Below are 22,135 nucleotides of genomic sequence, written 5' to 3'. Positions count from 1 at the left end.
CAAATAAACATACGCGGGGATAGCTCAGTTGGGAGAGCGTCAGACTGAAGATCTGAAGGCCAGGTGTTCGATCCACCTTCACCGCATTATTGTTTATTTTGAAAAAATTAACCACGAGACTAATGATACGAGGTCATTTTTTTGATTGATTTTCCTACACATACAAGGAATGACGGAATCAAAAGATAAAACAGCTAAGCAATGAAACTGGTGCAGACATCACAATCACAGTGCCATCAAATGAATTGCTTATCTGTCTCTTAGCCTCTATATCATGTTATAGAGGTCACAAGACCTCCAGTAATAAACTAATAATGGCACTGTATTCAACAAAAGAAATCTTAAGAAACAGAACTATTTAACGTTTGGCTCGTATCATATGTATATCAAATACTGTTAGATTAACTAACCTTTTAGACGAGTTTGTTTTTGTTTTCCAATAGCTGCAGACTACATGATCCTAACCTCGGTTCTTCATCCAAAACATAAACCTAAGAAAATCGAAACAAAAACAATTAGAATTTTTTTTGTACCAAAAACAACCAAATAAGACGTGAACAAGATTTCGAAAATGAACGAATACAACGGATCTCATGTGTAGATAGTGATCCAATAAATACTATTTTTGTCGACACCGTTTAAATTTTTATTTGACCTCGTCGCAAAGTGTACTAAAGTGCTTGCCAAATATATAAAATCTACTGAAATTCAACTTATGACATGCCTTCATGCATATTTTCCATCCTAGTAAATAATGTAAAAATTTCGAATAATTTTATCTAAATTTTTATTCAACTCTATGTACATACAGATATAAAATATATATTATCTTGTGTACGAAGCAACTTGAGAACACATCGAAGAGTCACAGGAATCTTTCAAGCAAAAAAACAAATAAGCAAGTAAGCTAGAATATAGTTTAATTAAAGAAATGCCTTCCAATTATGTTACACTAATTCTTAAAATAATGTAAAGTTGGTATCATTTATCATTTATGGTAATCTCTAATAAAAGATATATATCATTTGTGATGTTAAAAGGCAGGCTATCTCTTTCTGTTCCTGTAAATGTTAAGGTGCACCATTTTGAGATGAGATCACATGGATAACCAATAGTGGTTATATTTGTCTATATCTCCTAACGAAAACAAAATGGAAGATGGAAAAAAGTAAACAAGTACTAGGAATTAGGAACTGATAATTTTATACTTCCCAGTTGCTTGAGATTCATTGGGTGTTTGACACTTGTTCAAAGCCTATTTTATTCTTTTTATTATAATGTAATTGTTTGTTTTGTTTTCTTAGGTTTTTGTGTCCCTTAATCCTTGGATCCTAGTATTAGGTTTGATTAAGGTTTGTAGGATAGAATCTCATTGGTGACTTCAAATCCTCAAAAGATTTGATTCACATGTCCTCAACCAATACAACATCAGTAAAGTTATATGTATATACAAATCAAGTACAGAAATAACCCCAAAACCATGAATATAATTATACATTGCCATTCTTACCCCAACACCAGAATCAAGTTGTTGTACTTTCTTCTGCAACTAGTAGAAGTTCAAGTTCCAGTAAATGGTAATACTTTAAGCTAAAACTGGTATGATGGGTACTGACTTAGTTTGTTGTACTAGTGTGCAATTACCAAGTTCCAAGTAAATTGTTCTCTTTTGAGCTAAAGTTGGTAAGGTTTCTCAGCTAAAGCTGCCATACTTGCTAGATTAAGGTTTTAATTATTTTTTTCTGAATGTACTTGGGGAAAAAAAAAGAAAAACAGATCGGCACCCATAAGTTATGTCGACATAGCTGGCCTTGAAAGACATATATGATCATTTTAGACGACCTTAACTTAATTATAAATATTTAGCATTGATTTAGTTTATCTAATTCATTCTTAATCAGTTCCTCGTACTAGTTTTCTATATTTTTCTGTTAACTTTATTAAGCAACCAACTACTGATGCGATTCTCTTAGTACAACATTAGATATTTTATGCAGAAATGGGTAGCATTATCTGAGGAAAAATAGCATGTTCCTCCATTATATGTAAACCTGCCCCTAATACAAGCTTAATTACAAATAAACGTACAAATAAAGGATACCCAATCAGAAGTGTGCATTTTTCAGTACAACCAAAGTTTTTAGGAAGATTAATAAGTTTTTTGCCATACAATTTAACCCACTTCAGGCACTGATAAATAGAAATTGGCAGGAAATTCGAAGCTTAGCTTTATATATAACTCAGACACACATGGTACAGGGTACATGTACCTGGTAAGCTTTTGCTTTACTCTCCATAACCTCCAGAACTCGCTACATAAAAACCTCAACAATGTTTCCTTGCTCCTTCTGTTATAGAAACATTAAGAATAGTCACCAGTACATTAGTATCATTTTGTGTAACTAAAAAGTGACTGTTTTCCAGCTAGGAGTTCCACCTTCAACGGCGCATACGACGTGTCCGTACGTGCCTGATGGCCCAGATTGTGTGCAATTTGACTAAGTTAGGTTCACTAGAAGCGGTCGAATTACGCAACATGGGTTTTTATATCATATACGAAAAAATGTAAAACAATAATCAGAGCTATCGATCAAAAAAATAAAATAATAATAATAAGAGGTTGTGGTTAACTATAGAAAAATCCACTGAAAACGACGCTCAATGCACGATATATCAATAAAATTAAACCCGGCTTGTTGCGCTAAGACACGCGTCCTGCCGTGACAGCCATGATAGTGGGTAACCGAATCTTGAATAATTCGACTAAAGATGGTACCATGTGGGTTCTACTGCGAGTAAACTTCATCACGAAGCTTATGAGAAAAGAATTTTCTCTTAATTGTTCATATGATTAGCCATTGACTAGCCAAATGGCTAAATATAACAACACAAATAGCATGCGGTTTGCTTAAACAAGATTGATCTATATATATTATTTATTTATTTTGAAGCATCTATATATATTACTAGCTTGAACAGAAACCAAGAACAAAAACGAATGTACCTACAAAAATATCAGAAGTACATGCTCCATCAGACAGACTCTAACACAAAGGACAATCGGACCATATCAAGTTCAATAAGCTAACACATTTGTTCAAATTCCAATACCTTTAAAAACCATGGAAGATGATTAACTTCTTTTTATGCATAATAGAGAACTGTTTAAACAGACAAATATTGAACTTTCTTGCAGCTATACGTACCCACTGTCAGTCTATTTCTCTTATAAGAAAATCTATTTTCGTACCTGTTGTTTTCTCCAATTTAAGCTAAACATTACCTCTTCTTGTGTAGTTCAAGTTGAGGAATAGAGTAACACAAAACTCAAGTACAAATTTTATGGGTAACTAGCTAGTTTTAGTAAGTTTAAAAGAGCTAATTGCGAGGTTAATCTGGATCTCAATATTTAAGTAATGACCAGTGCTTGTTATTTATTTTTGAATCTGTAAAAGAGTAAAAGACATGTCATGAGTTGAAAGATTTCGAGAAAAAAAACAAATCTTTTTCTAAAATAAAGGTATATACCTTGTGCATCGAGTATCAATTGATTAAGCGAAATAGCGCGTTTGTTGACCGTTGAATGTGTCGGGATGTCAAATCAGTGTAACTTATTCGAAGTCGCGGTAAGGATCTCTTCAAATCTAAATTTATTTATTGAGCACGCCAAAATTGTAAAATTTACAATAAATGCAAGGATAAAGTTTACATTTCCTATCATTGAAGTTCTTTTCATAAACAGGGCCAAAGAAACACCCTCCAAATCTCAAAATCAGATGGGTGTGGATTAAACGGATTATGAACACAATTCTATGAATTGAAATCTTATGTTTTCGGGAATACATAATTAAAATTGGTCCATTAGCTATTTGGTTGCACAACTTGTTTTCTTATAATACATATAGTACATGGATACTGTTTTGTTTTATAAATATTCTAAAAAAAAAGCTCTATAAAAGGATCGAAACTAAATTCTAAATCAACAAACATTCTACTGACTCTTTTGAAAGTTCGGCTTGCCTAATGTATAACCACATTTTTAATATATAACAGCAAGTAAAGGTAAAAAGTTGTGCATCATTGTTACCTCTTCTCTTATTTCTCATCTCTTTCAATAAAATATAAAAATAAAGGTGTTGAATAACATAACTTACTCGAAGTAAAATGGATATTAAGATTATAAATCACACACTCAATTAATGACGTCGTTGGGAACAATTTCTTAATTTTTTACGGTCTAGCTATATGAATTTGAACAAAAAGTTGTAGCAACTACATATGTTTCCTTGTACTTTCAGGAAATTTGAATCGCAACGACTTAAAATGGATAGTTCGCCTTAGTTAAGAGTTTATCTCAAAGAAACCTACCAGTACGGATTTTAAAACGGACTCTACATCAACATCTCCGCAACAAACAGACAATGACATTGATCTATACAACAATATTAGTTCACAAGAAGGGGACGGAGAAAAATGTCTATTTTGTACACCCATAATACGCGTGTACGAAACGTACCTTCTCATTCGCCCAGCACTCAGAAAAGTCGCAGCCTTCAGGGTTTCGACCAATGACAGTAGAATGGTTTAATGATTAGGTACATATGTACACCTGACTTCAAATGGAAGAGCTCTACAATAAGAAAATAACTGAGCGGATATGATTGTCATTCGGAAAAATAACAAAGCCTAATGTGAAGGCTGAAAAAACAAAAAGGAAACCCTAACTATTTAACATTAAAATAATAATTTGTTTTAACGTGTCCTTGACTCATAGGACAATTGGGGTATCCTAAAAATAGTAATATGATTATATTATGGACAAATAAACTAATTAATCTGCCCTTTACTTTAATTTTTATTTAGTGCTTGCTAATTTTCATACATTAATTATTCCAACTTGGGATAACCAATTGATGGTTTTACTGGCTGAAACCAGAAACTAGTACTGCTTTCTGACATAGGTGGTTTTTACTGTTTCCCAGAACACCTGATTACTTGATTAGCTTTTCCTAATAAAGGGGTTAACTTTGATGCTTAGACAGACAAAACCTCTGTCAAACAAAAAAGTCACCTCTCTCTCTCAGACTAGCAAGAAATAGCAAGAAATTCTTCTTTTAGGTTCCATCTTTAAGTGGAAGTTTGTTCATTTCCTATTTTTAGATCTCTATTTTTTGTTTTTGATCTTCATATCCTTTCTAAATCTCTCTCTCTCTCTCTCTCTCTCTCTCTCTCTCTCTCTCTCTCTCCCTCCCTCCCACCCTTTATCTCTCTTTATCTCAGTCCATTTATCTCACCCCCTTGATACTTGAAGTTTGAAGAAACTAGCTAAATAAGATGGGGAGAGGAAAGATTGTGATTCGAAGGATCGATAACACAACCAGTAGGCAAGTGACTTTCTCAAAACGAAGGAACGGATTATTAAAGAAAGCCAAAGAGCTTTCCATTCTTTGTGATGCTGAAGTTGGTCTGATAATCTTTTCTAGCACTGGCAAGCTCTATGAATTCTCAAGTACCAAGTAATCTCTCTTTCTCTCTCTCTCTATCTCTTACAATCCACTCATTGATCCTGTTTGAATTTGCTTTATCTCTTTATGTCTCGATCGAGATCCCTATTTGACTATAGTTAATCAAAATCAACATAATAAACAAGGTAATTTTATTCATGAAATGATATACCTTTAAATTTGTGTGTTTGGTGCATCTGAAGTAAACAGCATGCATTGAATAACTATGAACATAACTTAATTAAGGTACTAAAATTTACTTAATATTTGATTTCTGTCTTTGTCTTTTAACTTTCTATTTTGACCAAATTTTTTTACATTTTAATTTTGTTAACATAAGATTATACACGCTTCAATCAGATCAGCATAGATCGATGTATTAGTACCCTAATGATTTAATATACTTAGACTAATCTTTTTGTGTATCCCCGTATCCGTGTCGTGTCTGTAATGTGAGTCGTCAATTGCTGTCTGAGTACCCGTGTCGGTGTCGTGTGCGCAATGTGACACTCTATTCACTGTCTGCGTCACCATATCCGTGTCGTGTGCCTAATGGAGTGTCAACGCAATGTGACACTCCGTTCACTATTTACGTCGCCGTTTCCGCGCCGGTGTCGTGTCCGCAATGTGAGACTTTATTTCCTGTCTGGGTCACCGTACCTGTGTCGTGTCGTGTCCCTAATGTGACATTCTGTTACTGCCTCAGTCACCATGATGTGCCTACTTAGTGTCTTCTGTGCATAATGTGACACTCCATGACTGTCTGAGTCAGCGAGTATGTATCGTATTGTGTCCACTCACGGTGTCTCGTACTTCTACGTTTAAGGTGAGCGCAAAACAACATAGAAGACTCTAGATTAAGGCTATCCGAGCCCTCGTGCTTTAGGAAACCAAAACGTCTACCTTCTATTTCTATTCCAAGAAAGGCCCACTTAGGACTACATGCATTACATGCTGGTAATCTCTTCTTTTAGCCGACCAAGAATCATATTTTCAGAGATTTAGTGTCCAACTCCAACACTGTAATTCAGATATTTCTACTCTTTATAGCCATACTAAACTAAATCTGGAAACCTTGATCAAAAGTTTACTTGATTTCCTTATCCCATTAGATTGTTTTTCTTCCTCTCCTGTAATACTGTAAATGTATAAATTGCATCTGGCTAACCAATTAACAAAACTTGATTAGATCCCTATTTTCTTAAGAAACCCGAATTTTCTTGTTTTCCAATTGTTTTTGTTAGTTAGGTATTTCAAAATGTGAAAAAACAGGCTACTTTTGTAGTAAGAAAGATAGATAAATATATTCATTTATTGCATCATCCAAAATCTTTCGATATTTTTAAGGTAATGAAATTGTCCAATCCACTGAGAGTATAAGAATCTGATTACTTGAATCAAGAAAGATGTTGATTTGTTGTCTGATGCACTATCATTAAAAATTGGTTATTTCCATTCAATCATTAAAATACTAGCTACTTTCTATCCAATTTACTAGTAAGATTTTTCCAACAGCCCACTGTTTCTCCTAGTATTGGAACTTGTGTTGGATCATCATTGTCAAACTTGTATTTTGTGCTAGTACTCTGTCAGGTGCCTCAAAGTTTTCATGCTTAACTAAGGGTCATTATGAGCTCCGACATATGAATGACAGTGCTAGTGAGCAGTTGTCTAAAGTAGATGCATGGTGCAATCCTTAGTTCGGATATGATGCACCATACATCAACTTTAGCAGCGGATTTAAGCATGTGCAGGTCCTTCAATAGGATGTATGTGGATTCTACAGTCAACCAATAGGATTAAATGATCATGTCATACATCTCCTTCAGGGAACTGCCAGATAACATTTCTCTGGTGGGAGTTTGGGTCATAAGATTCATAATACAATAGACCGGTACATGTTTTCTACTCCCTCCGTTTCTGAAAAAAGATACTTTCACTTTTTCAATTTGGCCTATTTTTTAAAATGAAAAAGTGAAAGTATCACTTTTCCAAAAACAGAGGGAGTATGTGATATTTGACTACTGTGCTCTCTTTTTTTTTCTATGAGAGGATGTTTGACTGCTGTTAGATTATGCTCTGGTCATAGTCTCATTGGTAATCTATTTATTTCATCATCCACAAACCACAAATGTTCCTTAATGATTTAATAAATTGCTAAATGATTTGCACCCATTACATGCACTTATTAAGTACACTTTGATTCAATAAGTATCCAACCTACTGTATTATGCCACAGGAGATCAGTATTATTTGGCAAAGGCAAACAATTTGACCTAGATTTGGACCCAGAATAGAAAACCAGTGACAGCTACTTTGCTTATATAAGTTTCATATTGCCTTCTTTGTGTGTAATTGAGTCATATCGAATTTTTTTATCTATCCTGATGGCCACTACAATAACAGCATGCTGACAAAATGGACTGCGAGCAGCACCATTATATTAGTGAAAACTTACATAGACAAGTTTAAGTAGACCAGTTTTCAAGATCACAGTTGTAAGTTAAATGATTATGCAATCTGGCTAGTTTGCAAGTGATATTGTTTTAAAAATTTAGCTCCTGTATAAACTCTAATATAAATCATTATCCTCTTACCTGTTTTGCCACTATAGCATGAAATCTATAATTGAGCGATACAACACGTCGAAGGAGGACCAGCACCATCCATTGATGAATGCAACTTCAGAAGCCAAGGTACTCTTTCATCATCCTTCAACCTATTAGATTCCTCCAGCTTTTCCTGTTAGAAATCAAGGGCTACTTCATAAGTGGGAATTTTATCTTCGTGTATATGAAGAGAAAATTTCAAATGATATTTACATTTGAATCTTAGAAAATTTAAACAAGGACTTAACTTCATGCAAAGGTGTATTGAAACCCTATTTAATTTGCTTGCAGTTCTGGAAAAGGGAGGCAGCGACCTTGAGGCACCAATTACAAAACTTGCAAGAAAACCATCGGTATGTTATTTTCACTAATAATGTAGACTGGTATATGAATTGTGTATGTATCTATCCATATATAGTAAATCGCCCATTGGTGATTACTCATCGAGTTGGCTCTATTGGTTAGTTAAGTAAGAACAAAATAGGTTCCCCGGACTGGACAGAACGGGGAGTTGCACAAGACATACAGAAACGAACTACAACAAATTTTGAGGAAGAAAATCATTGTGAGCTTCTCTCATCATTTTAAAATTACAAGCATCGATCCCTAGGACTAATAAAAGATAAACATTAAGCATACAACAAATATGAAGAAAAAAGAAGGCATGAAACAAACAAAAACACGATGTCTTTAGCACCTAGATAAACATGAAAGCTATATGCCTTTATCCCCTGCGGATATTATCAGCCAAAATTTGCTAGATTACACCACGGACATAGTTCTCGGGATTACTGATGATCATGGCCTGCTCTTAGGAGAAACCAGCAAGATGGTTGATCACATCTATTATTAAGCCTACCACCCTAACTGTATGTCTATGCCAATTTAACCCCACTCGATTCATCATAGGACGCTCAACCAAATAGATACGAGTGAGAGGTCATCAGATTCCCAATGTCAGAAATAACAAACAAGATGTAGCCTGTTCTAACTAAACCTGGAAGACACACACCAACCCACTTCTTTTAGCGATGGAATATTTAAACATGTACAAGCCTACCAAAGCCACGTACACTTAAGAATCTTAGAAGGGTAAAATTCATAACCTAAGCTACTGTGCATATATCCAAAAAGCCACAGCAACACCTATATCATGCATGGTAAAAGGAAGTCAACGCTTACAGAACCCTTTAATGAAGTAGCCTTAAAGCAAGTAGACAGCCATGCTAGCTAAAATGAGCTAAGATCTTAGTAAGAAGATGAGGCCACCAGCAAAGCTTTTAGATGTATGAAACATATTACATATGTTTACCTTTGTACAGAATATTGCTTTTATGTAATTTTTATACGAAATTTCTGGATTGCCAAGTGAAAATTCATACAGCTGCTCGTATATAAAAGTGAAATGTGCCATGTGGATTGTCCGACAAACCACGTACTAATAAATTATATGTCACGAAAAAAAATTGCAGGCAATTGATGGGTCAAGAGCTATCCAGTTTGAGCGCTAAAGAGCTACAAAATTTGGAAAATCAATTGGAAATGAGTTTGCGTGGTGTCCGTATGCAAAAGGTCTAACATACTAAACCTTCATGCTATGTTTTCTTTGAAACTAACCAATAGATGCATATATTCCAAATGAACAAATCCTAACAAGGTTTATACTTTGACAGGACCAAAAGCTAACCGATCAGATACACGAACTAAACCGAAAGGTCTCCAAAAGCAGCAATTAGTTACCCATTCCATAGCTAAATCAATATAACTCCAAACCGGTTAACACATTTATTAATTACACTGCAGGGAAACCTCCTTCACCAAGAAAACATGGAACTATTCAGGAAGGAACACCATATACGTCTAGAAAACATGGACTTGCTAAAGAAGGTACTTGCTCAAACTGTATATCTTCAATTAACATGACAGGCCCTGTTGTGTTCTTTCTGATCCAAAAGCATTAACTTTTGGCCTCAGAACAATGAAGCAAGAGATGCACATGAGACAAGTAGGGTTTCTCATTCTCCAAATGTCTTTAATCTTGAAGAAGAGGAAGATGATGATGACTGTATCATACTCCAATTAAGCCAACCACAACAACAGAACTATGCCACGCCACAAAATCCCAGAACACTAAGGTAAGGTCCTGATTCTCTTGGTGTTAAAATCAATATATATATCACCAGTTATATCAATTTTAATGTGCTGATATTTCCATGAACAATATGCATCAGACTACAGTTGCAATGACGAACAGGAGTTACAGATTCTAGTCCAAAACACCTGCTTACCCTTGAACTTCACTCTGCATAAATCACCCTTTAAAAATCAGAATAAAGAAAAGTTTGAAGATAAGTTCTGTTCCATATTATTTTCGCAGTCTCCCTAGTCTGGTGATCGCTCCTACAACCCCTCATCACTAAATTGTCTACAGATTCCAGTATGTTTCTTGAAGTCAGGTGTGCTTTTACTAGTTATATAATGCATTGAAAGTAGAGTACCTTCAATTATAAAATGATGACTATCCATGTACAGTTAATTGACAATAAGAAACAAACAGTATGTGCTTGTATGTTTTAACCTTTAGTGTTGGAACCAATTAAAAAGAATAAGCCACTTTCTTGGGAAAGATCAAATTAGGCCACAACAATTTTTCATTTCACGTTTTTATTCGTCCAATCATCATATTAGATACTAAAAGACAAACGACCTGAATAACAGGGAATTGAGTATAGAGTTGGTGAATGAATCAAAATACCTTGATCTCTACGCTTTGGTGGATGAGATTCTCATTATAGAAAAAGAAAACCCTAAAATATATATGAAGAAATTTTTGAGGTCTAAAGTTTTGTTGTTAGTGGGCTTCTACTCGGAGATCACTCACCTTATCAGATTCAGGTTTTTTTATTTTTAATCGGTATTTGTACCTATTACGAGTAAACTAGTAAAAATCTTACTATTGTTAATAACTTTATAATGGTTGTCACAAAAAATCATGCACAAGAGTCTTTAGAAAACTACAAGCCAAAAACAGACTAACTAGAAAAGAAAGAATTTTAGTAGACAAAAACCTTCTCATTATATTACAATAATGAATAATCTATGGTGACAATTTACGGTAGCTATCTATTTCTGCTGGTCGCATGAATAGCCAGTAGTGGTTATCTTTCTACAAAGAACCCAATACTTTCCGATTACTTGAGTTTCTTATGGTGTCTGTCACACGTTTCGAAAGCCTAGGTTTCTCTTACTTCTTGTTAGTAGTATAATGTAGCTGAACGCAAAGTATAGGTCCGTGTCCCTTGATCCTTGGATCCTAATGCTACCTTGATTTGTTAGTCTTACTGGCTACTTCGTATCCTCAAAAGGCCAGTGCGCATGGCCTCAATAAACAATCTGAAAAGACGCATAATTTGTCTTGCCATTCTTACTTTTATATGCATGTAAACTTCATTACTATAATGTCCAAGTTGCTGTACTTTCTAGTTTCTTCTGCAATTTCTTACTTATCCTAATAAATGCCTGGTTTAAGTATAAGTTCGTGTTCGATAACACTTTGATGAACAAATATACATCACATTACTTACCGAGTTCCAATCGATGGATGACAATTATAGACAACAACCACAACCAACTATAATATAAGCGTATAACGTACAACGTGTACAACAACCACGGCCAACTATGGTGTGTAAAGACCTTAACTTTTAAGATAAGCAAGGCATGTGTCTGGAAAAGTCGGGGGGAGATACACAGAAAGAATAATGCAGAATGAGGAAAACCCACAATTTCGCAACAACTTATACATGCCATGTGACAAGCAACAATAGTTGCACAGTTGTATCCTAGAGAACTTTTTACGTCAGTAGAGTCATTTAATGAAAAAGATTTTCAAAAAAAAAAATTGGCAATATTTCTTTTCCTTTTTTTTGGCACAAAAATGCCACTTTGGCCTCCAGCAAACTGGCGTCTTGGCCTTAGCGCCTAGAAAGGCGACGCCTGGGCGCCACTTTTTAAAAGTGGCATCTCCTTACGCACTGCGTGGCGCCCAAGTTCAAAATAAGGTCACTTTGGCGCCTAGGCGCCACGCCTTTGACAACATAGGAAGAGTTTATATCATTTCACTGGTTACATTGAGTTCTCTAGAGAACTTTTTACATCAGAAGACTTTATATCATTTCACTAGTTACATTGAGTTCTACCAAAAAGCATACACCCAACCCAAGTTTTCAAATTTAAAGATATGAAGTTATTTGCAATCTGTCATTAAATAGTTCCTATACTGTTCTTACTGGTATAGGAAGTTCGGATAAATGTATTTCCAGTCTCATGATGTCATAATCTAACCAGGACCATACAATTAGCAACATAATCAAACTCTTTCTAATAGTTAATCTGCCTCCTAGCCTCTACAAAAAGTTAAAGAGGTCACATAACCTCATAAACAAACAATTAACATGAAGCCCTTTTCTCATATTCTCTATTTCTAGAGGGAACAGTAAAGCTTATAGCTCTTTTTAAACTTCTACATTGTTCATGTAGGTTGTCGTCATCCATCAAGCATTATATACTGTCGTAATCTTTCTACAGAAAACGTAAAGGAAAAAACAAACAAAAAATCTAACACCCTACGACTTGTATGTATCAAAACATTGAATTCCTAATCTTTCGGTTCAACCCCATGAGTCATGACCAAAATAGTTACTACACATTCAACTTTGATATCAAATAAACATAAGCGGGGATAGCTCAGTTGGGAGAGCGTCAGACTGAAGATCTGAAGGTCAGGTGTTCGATCCACCTTCACCGCATTATCCTTTACTTTTTATTATCTAATCACAAGCCTATGAAAAGATACAGGATCATTTTCCTAATTATTTTTCCTATGCGTACATGCAAAACAGAATCAAAAGATAAAATAACAACACGGCAAGGTACGGACATTAAATTTACAAATGCAGAACCATCAAATGAATGGTCTATCTTCCTCCTAGCCTCTACATCAAGTTAAAGAGGTCACAGGACTTCAAAAACAAACAATTCACATGAAACCCTTTTATCATATTGTCTGCTTCTAGAGGGAAGGGTAAAGCTGTATTATCCTCTTTATAAACTTCTAAATCATTCATGTGGGTTGTCGTCAGCTTGTCATCCATCAAGCATTATATATACTAGCATAATCTTTCTACAAAGACCATCAAGAAAAAAATAATCCAATGTATCAGAATATTGAATTCCTACTCTTTAGATTCAACCCCATGAGTCATGACCAAAATAGTTACTACACATTCATCTTTGCTATCAAATAAACATAAGCGGGGATAGCTCAGTTAGGAGAGCGTCAGACTGAAGATCTGAAGGTCAGGTGTTCGATCAACCTTCACCGCATTATCATTTCCTTTTTCTTAATCTAATCACAAGTCTTAAGATACAGGATAATTTTCTTAATTGATTCTCTTAATGGAATCAAAAAAATAAAACAGTGAAAGTGGTGCAGATATTAAATCACAATCATAGACATAGTACCATCAAATGAATCCTCACAATAGTTATACAAGATCTCGAGAAACAAACAAACAATCCACATAAAGCCCTTTAACTAAATCCTCACATCCTAATGGGAATCGAAGATTAAGCCACAACAAAAAAGAACTAGTAAACTAATAATAAAGGCATTGCATTCAACAAAAGATATCTTTAATAAAATTAAAATAATTTAACAATTGACTTTAAAAATTAACCAAATCTAGTAAGATTTACTTACCTATTAGATGATTTTCTTTTTGTCTTCCATAGCAGCAGACTACATACATGATCCCTAACCTCATTTCTTCGTCCCAAAAAAAAAAAAACCTAAAAAAATTGAACCAAAAATAATTAGGAATTTGTTTATACCAGAAAATGTTAAAAAAAAAATGTGAATCGTAAGAAGAACTAACCAGTAGAAACATCAGAATGTCTAGGGTTTGTGCATTGAAGATGATGAAATTTGGGATTTGGGGATTTTTTTATGTTGCGGTCGGGAAATCGAAGTTTCGAGAAAGGGGTGTGTTCAATTATTTTTAGGGCCTGTGTTTATGAAGTAGCAGGTTTGATTGATTGTCCTAGTGAACATCGTAACTAGATGCAATAGGTTGATGATGGAAACACGCGTAAGTAGATGAAAACACGGGTAAGTAGAAACGGTTGGACTTTTTCATTTTACTTTTGGGCCAGATATATCACATCCAAAACTTGAATCTTATACTTCCTTAGTTCCTTGTTGGTTTCTATAAATAGATGTTTCAAAAAATAGGTTGATTTTTTTATTGGGAAAGTCAAATGTTACTTTAATTTTATGGGACCACTTTTTTCTTAATTATTTTTTGATGATAAGTGTCATGTTGACCGTTTCTCGTAATTTCCTTAAATTTCTCTAGGAACAAAACCAGTCTATTAAAAAGGAACGGAGGGAGTAACATTTTTTAATTTAACAATTTGGTTCAAAGAATCAAATCTTTTATTATTGATAAAAAAAATTAAGAAATAATAATAAATGAAAAGTCCAACTTACCTCCAGGAAATTATTGAATATAAAACCTAAAATTGTATTATTTTTGTGAGACAGTATCCAAAAGAATCCATATCTTATGTAAAATCAGACTAATTGTGAGGAAAATCAAAATAAAATTCTCATCTCCAACCTTTAATGCTAAAACATCACTGAACGGGAATATCAAAAGATTACTAATCCTTCAAGATTTCGTTGACATATTCTCGTCTCTTTCAAGTTTACTCTAACATCTCAAAGTTTTTATTATGAGAATTCGCACCCAAAAATACATCGACAAAATAAGCCAAGTTCGTTTTAATGATCTAAGATAAGACACTTATATATCTCTTCCAAGAATAGATGAAAATATGGCAGTAATAAACTCATCTGAAAACCATTTTTGTTCATTTGATTATGTATCTCAAAATTTATCATGCATATTCCATTTCAAGAAAACCCTCATTTTACAGTATCATAGAGTTACCAACAATACAAATTCATGGGATAATTGTTTACTCGTAACCAAGTATGTTTGAGACCACCGAATATATCTTTATTATTTCATTTGTTGTTTGAAAAGATGTATTGTATGATATATTGCACCACATGAATATATCGATTGCATGATTACTTACAAGAACATCAAAAATTCTAAAATGTTGTTTATTGCATTAATATATCGATTGCATGAATATATCGATTGCATGATTATTGCCAATCAGGGGATGTTTATTTGGAACCTTTTCACATTGTTGTTTTTCTTTCTCTGGACTTAACTTTTTGGAGGCAATGTTAGGCAACAAAAAAAGCTCTACAACTTCCTTGGCTAGAGTTTATTCCAAATTTTCTGATTCACTTGATTTTCAATTATCTCCAACACCACAAAATTTCCCTCGACAAGAAAGAATGTGACTTCTGATAAAATTTCGAGTTTTGTAGTGTGGATTGCGAGCATAAAAGATCATAAATAAGTATCTACAAATGATTTATATATGAGCTCTTATAATATGTTATTTTATAGTTTACATCATAACATACCGAACAGTTATTTCTCATGGCGGTATCAACCATTTGTTTCTTATATCCCAAAAACCCATGGCGCACATTTCATATGATTTCAACAAGAAGCTTATAAATTTATTTTGATGGAAGACCCATGAGATAATGTACTACTTACGTATTCATGAACATTTTTGCCCATGTTGATAAGATTCTTCAAATAAGATTTTATAAGAAAAATGCTTTTGGAACCATCTTGAGCCAACTAAATTGCTAGAATATGTGTCATATACATGGTGGTAATTCGGATATAGTTTTTTTTTGTTTTTTTTAAAACATGGATAATTCGGTATTGGGCTACCTATTCGTTATTTATGCAGTTGAGGTGTTTAAGTCAAGGTTTGTCCTAGCATAGTACAGTCTAATTTTGATATATGAATAGCCTCGTCAAATGAATAATTTTCTTTGTTCTTGATTTGGACAAAGGTGCTAAATGAATAATCTCACAACTGCATCAATGGATAAGAAAATTTGAGTCCTTCAATGCCCCATGAGTATATAATTAAACAAGAACTAAGTTTCATACATAAAATACACATAAATAAACTAAAATACTTCATCCAATCAACAATGTTTGTATAAGAAGTCATTTCTTCCCAAAGAACGTGTATAGTGTTGATTGGTTTGTCTTTCCACTTAAATTAAAATGCACCACATCCTAATTTTTCTGTAATGCAAGAACAACTTTTTGATATTTTACTCGTATTGTATCAAATCATTTCTTATAATGACTGCTGCTCCAAATTCCTGTTTTGAAGAAACATTGTGGAGCCACTATCATCTGGTTAAGCATCAATCTCGTCATTTATTATTGACTTGTCATTTGTTAGTCCTTCAATGATTCCAGATATAGGTGCATTATTCTCGTTAGGATACCTCAAGAATTGACATCCATCACATATTTAAAATATAAGTTATGAATTATATTAATTAATTCTTGAATAACTTTTTTAATCGGCCAACTTCTGATTCAGAAGCATTAGATTATATATGTAAAAAACTAAATATATAGTCTAAATAAACAAATATTCATTTTCAATAAAAATTAAAATAAGAATAAATATTTATTTTATTAATAAATGAATAATATATGCATTTATTGATAAATAAATAACCTCGCTAAATAAGTTTTTTTTCTAGTCTCAAAAGCATTCATTTATCGAGGTTAGATTGAACGTGGAAAGTGGTCCCAAAAGAGAGACTGTTTTTTTTTTCTTCTTTTTGCTTGGGAAGGAGTATAGGCTAGGGTTTATGCGATAAAATATCACATCTTTTAATGTCGCATGACTCTTCAGTTGAAAGGTTGTGATAGCAGTTCAAGGACCAGCTGAAAGAACGATTAGAAGTAACGTATTATCAAAAACAACTAGAAGCAGTATTCCGGTTTTTAATTAGAAGATATTATCAATATTTAATCTGCATACCAATAGAAGGAACACCGACCTTCTACAAGCAAAAAAGTCAAGTGATAGTCAACCGAAAGTCAACTTAAGTCAACTCGTGAATTTTACCGAATCAGTGAGAATTTCTTCTCAATTTCTCTAACCCTCTCTTAAATAAATTCTCTTTGTTACATCTTCTTCGATTTTGTGGCTTAATTTCATATTTTCTGTTGACCTAATTGTTATCACATGCCCCAGATAAGCATAACAGATGAAATCTTGCTTTTAAATCATCCTTATCTTCTCTCGATCTTTTCACATGTTTTGAAAATATGACATATTCATTCATTCTAGTTTTGTAATTATGTACTTTTGAATTTGGCACAACACGCATCAATTACTTATTTGAGTTTCACCTGCATCCATATCTAAACTTCTCTTTCAATTGTTAATGTTTATGCTTACTGTTTATTAGGTGTCTGTTTCTTCAGGTTCCGTTTCCAGCTTTCATGGATAAAGTGCTGGTTCTCCAATTTGTTTATCAATATATCCATGTTGCAATACATCTTATCCGTTTCACCTGCTTTGATATTGAGGAAGGCATGTAGTATATATATATATATTATATTACCCTGCTATGTTGAATCAACTCTTGAGCAACTCTGTGCACCTTCCTATTGGTAACAGCTGGTTGTATTATTATATGGCTTCTTCGTCTAAAGAATTGAATCAGATAACTCAACAGTTCTCATCTTCAACTGTCAAAGATTATGCAACACAAGTAAGAGTTATTGAAGTAGAAGAAGATGAACTTCATGAGGGATTAAATCAATTGACAAATATGTCATCATCAAAGTTTTATATGGAAACCAATCAAATTAGATGACGTTTAAGAGATTTGGAACTCGTTATTGGAAAGGGTATGTGGAAATTGAATTATCCTATGAAGCTATGAACATCTTTGCTATCACTTTTGAAAATTTGAAAGACAAAAAATATATGTTATTCAAAGACTATACTTCACGAAATGGTCATCTCACTTTAGTCAGGGATTGGAATCCAAGTCTTACACTTGAGGAGGTGGATTTTAGTACTGTGAAGGTAACATATGAAATCTAGAACCTACCAAGAGAACATCAGACCCCCAAACTAATTGAAAGGATAGCAAAGCTAGTCGGATGTGAAATTTTACCTGAAAATAACTTCTTCCCTATAAATGGTATAGCTACTATTACATCTATCTTTTCTGTTAAACATCCATGCAGACGTGGCTTTTTCATTCAAAGACAGTTTGGAGCTCGGGAATGGATTAGATTTCAATATATTAATCCCCCATATCAGCTATCTAACAAGTGCTTCACTGTAGATCATCAGAGAACTACTTGCCTCTCTAATGCGAACATGCTTATAGAAGAACAAGCAATTCCACTGGATTTTTCCCCTACTCGTCGAAGTGGAGCATCAAGAAAAGATGTTTTAGCTGCTGTGCTAACAGAATTGCCAGTTTCTTCTACACATCAAATTACCGCAACCTCGGAAAATGATCAACACTCAAGAGGAGAGAAAAGACTTCGATCTGAAAATCCAGAATTTCAGAATATTACCAAACAACTTTACATGGTACATCTACTACAAAATCTCAATACTCTGGAGGCAATGGACCAAGACTCTAGTGATAACATCACCTTTAGCCATGATAGACTCAAAGGAAAGGAATCAGAGGAAACGACCTACCAGGTCTTTTTTCCCACTCTCTCTATTTTGTTAGTCTTGCACAATATATATCCCTTTTACTCATTCTAAATATTTTTTGCATCTCCATCGTCATGCATATTCTCGCATGGAATTGTCAGGGTCTAGGAAACCCCAGTACTAGAAATCACCTGCATAATATCATTCGAAACTATGATACGGATATTATATATTTATCTGAAACTAAAACTCATCCTCCAAAGATTAATTATTATCTAAGTAAAATGCATTACCCAAAATATTGGTCTATAGCTCCTGTTGGTAGAAATGGTGGTTTGGCTTTATTGTGGAAGAAAGGATTATATTTTCACATTCAAGACAACACCTCATATCTAGTTAATATTATTCTCAAGTTAAATTCATAGCTAGAAACATGGATTTTAACCTGTATGTACGTATCACCATGCACAAACCCGAGGAAACATCAATGGGACTACATCACACAGATGAGCCAAACGATTTCACATCCATGGGTGATAGTTGGAGATTTGAATATCACATTTCATCCAACATAGAAGCATACCTTTTCGACTCATACATACCCCTAGTATTCATCCATACTCAATGCAATTGATCAAATGGGTTTGATAGATGTGCTATTTTCTGGTAGCCCATTCACATGGTGCAAAAACAGATAAGCTAACCTCCAAGTCAGAGTCCAACTAGTCGAGAATTAGCTACTTCATCGTGGTTTTTGAAGTATAAATAAGCTCTGGTATATCATTTACTACCTGTGGGATAAAATCACTCACCCATTCTATTATATAGATCCAAATACACACCTTCATAAACGTTCATTTCGTTGCTATGAATTATGGTTCAAGCATCCATAATGCATGGAGGTTATTGCTTCAAGTTGGAATATCACTGTCAAAGGCTCACATGCTTATCAGTTTTTTACCAAACAAAAATCAACTAAGCAAGCTCTTAAACAGTGAAAGACAAAAACATTTGGTGATATCTCTACTTCGATTGATCAAGCACAAGACCAGTTACAAGAAACTATGAAGTCAAACTATGATCATGAACTTATTCAAGCTCTGAAATATAAGTTAAATGATATATACGACTCTTATAACAACATGATATTTCAGCAATCTCGAGAACAAATTCTAAAATGTGATGATAAGAACACCAAATACTTCTACTCGAGAGCCAATTATCGTAGAATGTGTAACCAGGTTGATTCCATTCAAGACTCTAGTGGTACATGGTATTCCAACCGCGAAGATATTACCCACATTCTGATGAAGCACTTCCAAGACGTAAAAACTACTTCAACCTGTTGATGAGGAATTTTTATCACTGTTTCCATCTTATGTGACAGACGCAGAAAACTCAAATTAATTCAAGTCCCAACAGAAAAAGAAGTTAAAGCTACAGTTTTTCAGATCAAGCCTTGGGATGCTCCGGGACCCGATGGCTTTCAAGCAGGATTTTACCAAAAATCATGGGTTATTGTTGGAAATTCAATCACTGGCATGGTACAAGCTTTCTTTACTTATGGTTATTAACTGAAGCAATTAAATCATACATTTCAAGTTCTTATACCCAAGTCAGAGCAGGTCTACATAGTTTCCGACTACAGACCGATTAGGTTATGCAATGTATCATATAAAATAATCTCCAAGCTTCTCACTAATCGACTAAAACCAATCATTGCTAAGTTCATTTCTCCATGGAAAGCCGCATTTTTACCAGGAAGAAACTTTGATGATAACATTATCATCGTTGATGAAGTGATAGCATATATGAAAAGAACACAAATCTCCTCTGTTGTTCTGGGTGTAAAGCTAGACATGTCCAAGGCGTTTGATCGCATGGAGTGTTCCTTTTTACTTCAAATTATGAAACAATTGGGTTTTTGTTCACAATAGTGTCAACTGATTTCTCAATGCAACACTATTATCTCCATCTCATTTTTGGTTAATGGTTCTCCAACACAAGTCTTGTACCCTTCTCGAGAACTACGACAAGGTGATTCCTTATCACTGTATCTCTTTATCCTATATATGGAAGGATTCAGCAGGATGATACAATATGCTCAATTGAAGAGACGCATCAAAGGAGTGAAACCAGCAAGGAATATCCCAGCAATTACCCACTTATTCTTTGAGGATGACTGTCTGATGTTCACAGAAGCAAAAGATATCTACATTCAAAAGTTTAATTTACTATCGGGTCAACCGATAAACTACTCAAAGTCGAGTGTCTGATTCATTTCAAAATTATCTCCAGTAGCATGCGAAAGTATCCTACAGATTCTTAATATGAAACCAATGCCACTTACTGAAAAGTACTTAGGCATTCAATTATTCACATCCTGAGATAAATCAGCATGTTTTTCTCCAACGATTGACATAATGAAGGTTCGATTGCAAGGCTGACATGGAAAAATTATCAACCAATCTGGAAGGTCTATGCAAATATGGGAAGTCATAAAAAACATGGTAACTTCCACAGGAACTACTTCTGCATGCCAAATAACACCATCCAAAAGATAAATCAGATTCAACGAAGATACTGGTGGAACAAGTCAACTTTTGGAGGCTATGTCTGTAAATCATGGAATAAATTATGTTTTCCTATACTAGGAGGCTTGGGTTTTAAAATCCACACCTCTTCAACTTGGCATTGCTAACGAAATTAGCTTGGAGACTGTTCACAGAACCAGAAGCGATATGGTTACAAGTACTAAGAGCCAGATACTTCACCAATAAGGATTTACACGTCGATGTTGTACCATCAACTGGAACCTGGATCTGGAGAAGTATATTACAAGAAATTGAGATAGTAAAACAACACTACATATGGGCTATTGGAAATGGCTGCCAGATACAACCATGGAAACACCACTGGTTAACTACATCTACAATCACTCATTCACCTCAATTGGATCAACAACAACCACTGAAGTTAGCTCACTTCATTACCAATAATCAGCAATGGGACCTTTCAAAGCTTCAACCTACTTTAACCCAGCTACAATAACTGAAATACAACACATCCCATTAGTTCCTACAGCTGAAGATATCCTGCAATGGTCTCTGACAAGAACAAGAAAGTTTACAATGAGTTCTACCTGTAATCAACTTATTCTTCAGCATCAGCAAGGTATGAATATAATATCAACTTTCCCCGCACTTTATTGGTTAAAATTGTGGCTTATGAAAATACCATATAAACTCCAGTTCTTCATGTGGAAGTTATCACATAATATATTACCAGTGTTCAATGTGATATATAAATACTCTCCTCATAAGTCACAGTTGTGTCCAATGTGTGGAACGAAGATTGAAA

The 22,135-nt window shown here is 34.2% G+C and overlaps 1 protein-coding gene and 2 non-coding genes across 3 annotated transcripts; all 3 read left to right on the top strand.

Annotated features, from left to right (window-relative positions):
- The first annotated feature begins 13 nt into the window (after positions 1-13).
- Positions 14-86, top strand: TRNAF-GAA. The gene has a single exon. It is a non-coding gene; the product is annotated as a tRNA-Phe (tRNA).
- Positions 87-5,334: 5,248 nt separating this feature from the next.
- LOC113286554 (MADS-box transcription factor 23-like) lies at positions 5,335-10,430 on the top strand. The gene is made up of 8 exons (XM_026535139.1): positions 5,335-5,516; positions 8,119-8,200; positions 8,405-8,466; positions 9,586-9,685; positions 9,787-9,828; positions 9,917-10,000; positions 10,088-10,248; positions 10,345-10,430. Exons 1-8 carry the CDS (start codon positions 5,335-5,337, stop codon positions 10,358-10,360), a joined length of 729 nt encoding a protein of 242 aa, XP_026390924.1. The 3' UTR covers positions 10,361-10,430.
- Positions 10,431-12,848: 2,418 nt separating this feature from the next.
- Positions 12,849-12,921, top strand: TRNAF-GAA. The gene has a single exon. It is a non-coding gene; the product is annotated as a tRNA-Phe (tRNA).
- Positions 12,922-22,135: the final 9,214 nt, after the last annotated feature.

The sequence above is a fragment of the Papaver somniferum genome, chromosome 6 (assembly GCF_003573695.1).
Source record: "Papaver somniferum cultivar HN1 chromosome 6, ASM357369v1, whole genome shotgun sequence".
Classification (NCBI taxonomy): Eukaryota; Viridiplantae; Streptophyta; class Magnoliopsida; order Ranunculales; family Papaveraceae; genus Papaver; species Papaver somniferum.
This window is presented reverse-complemented; position numbering and strand designations above follow the sequence as displayed.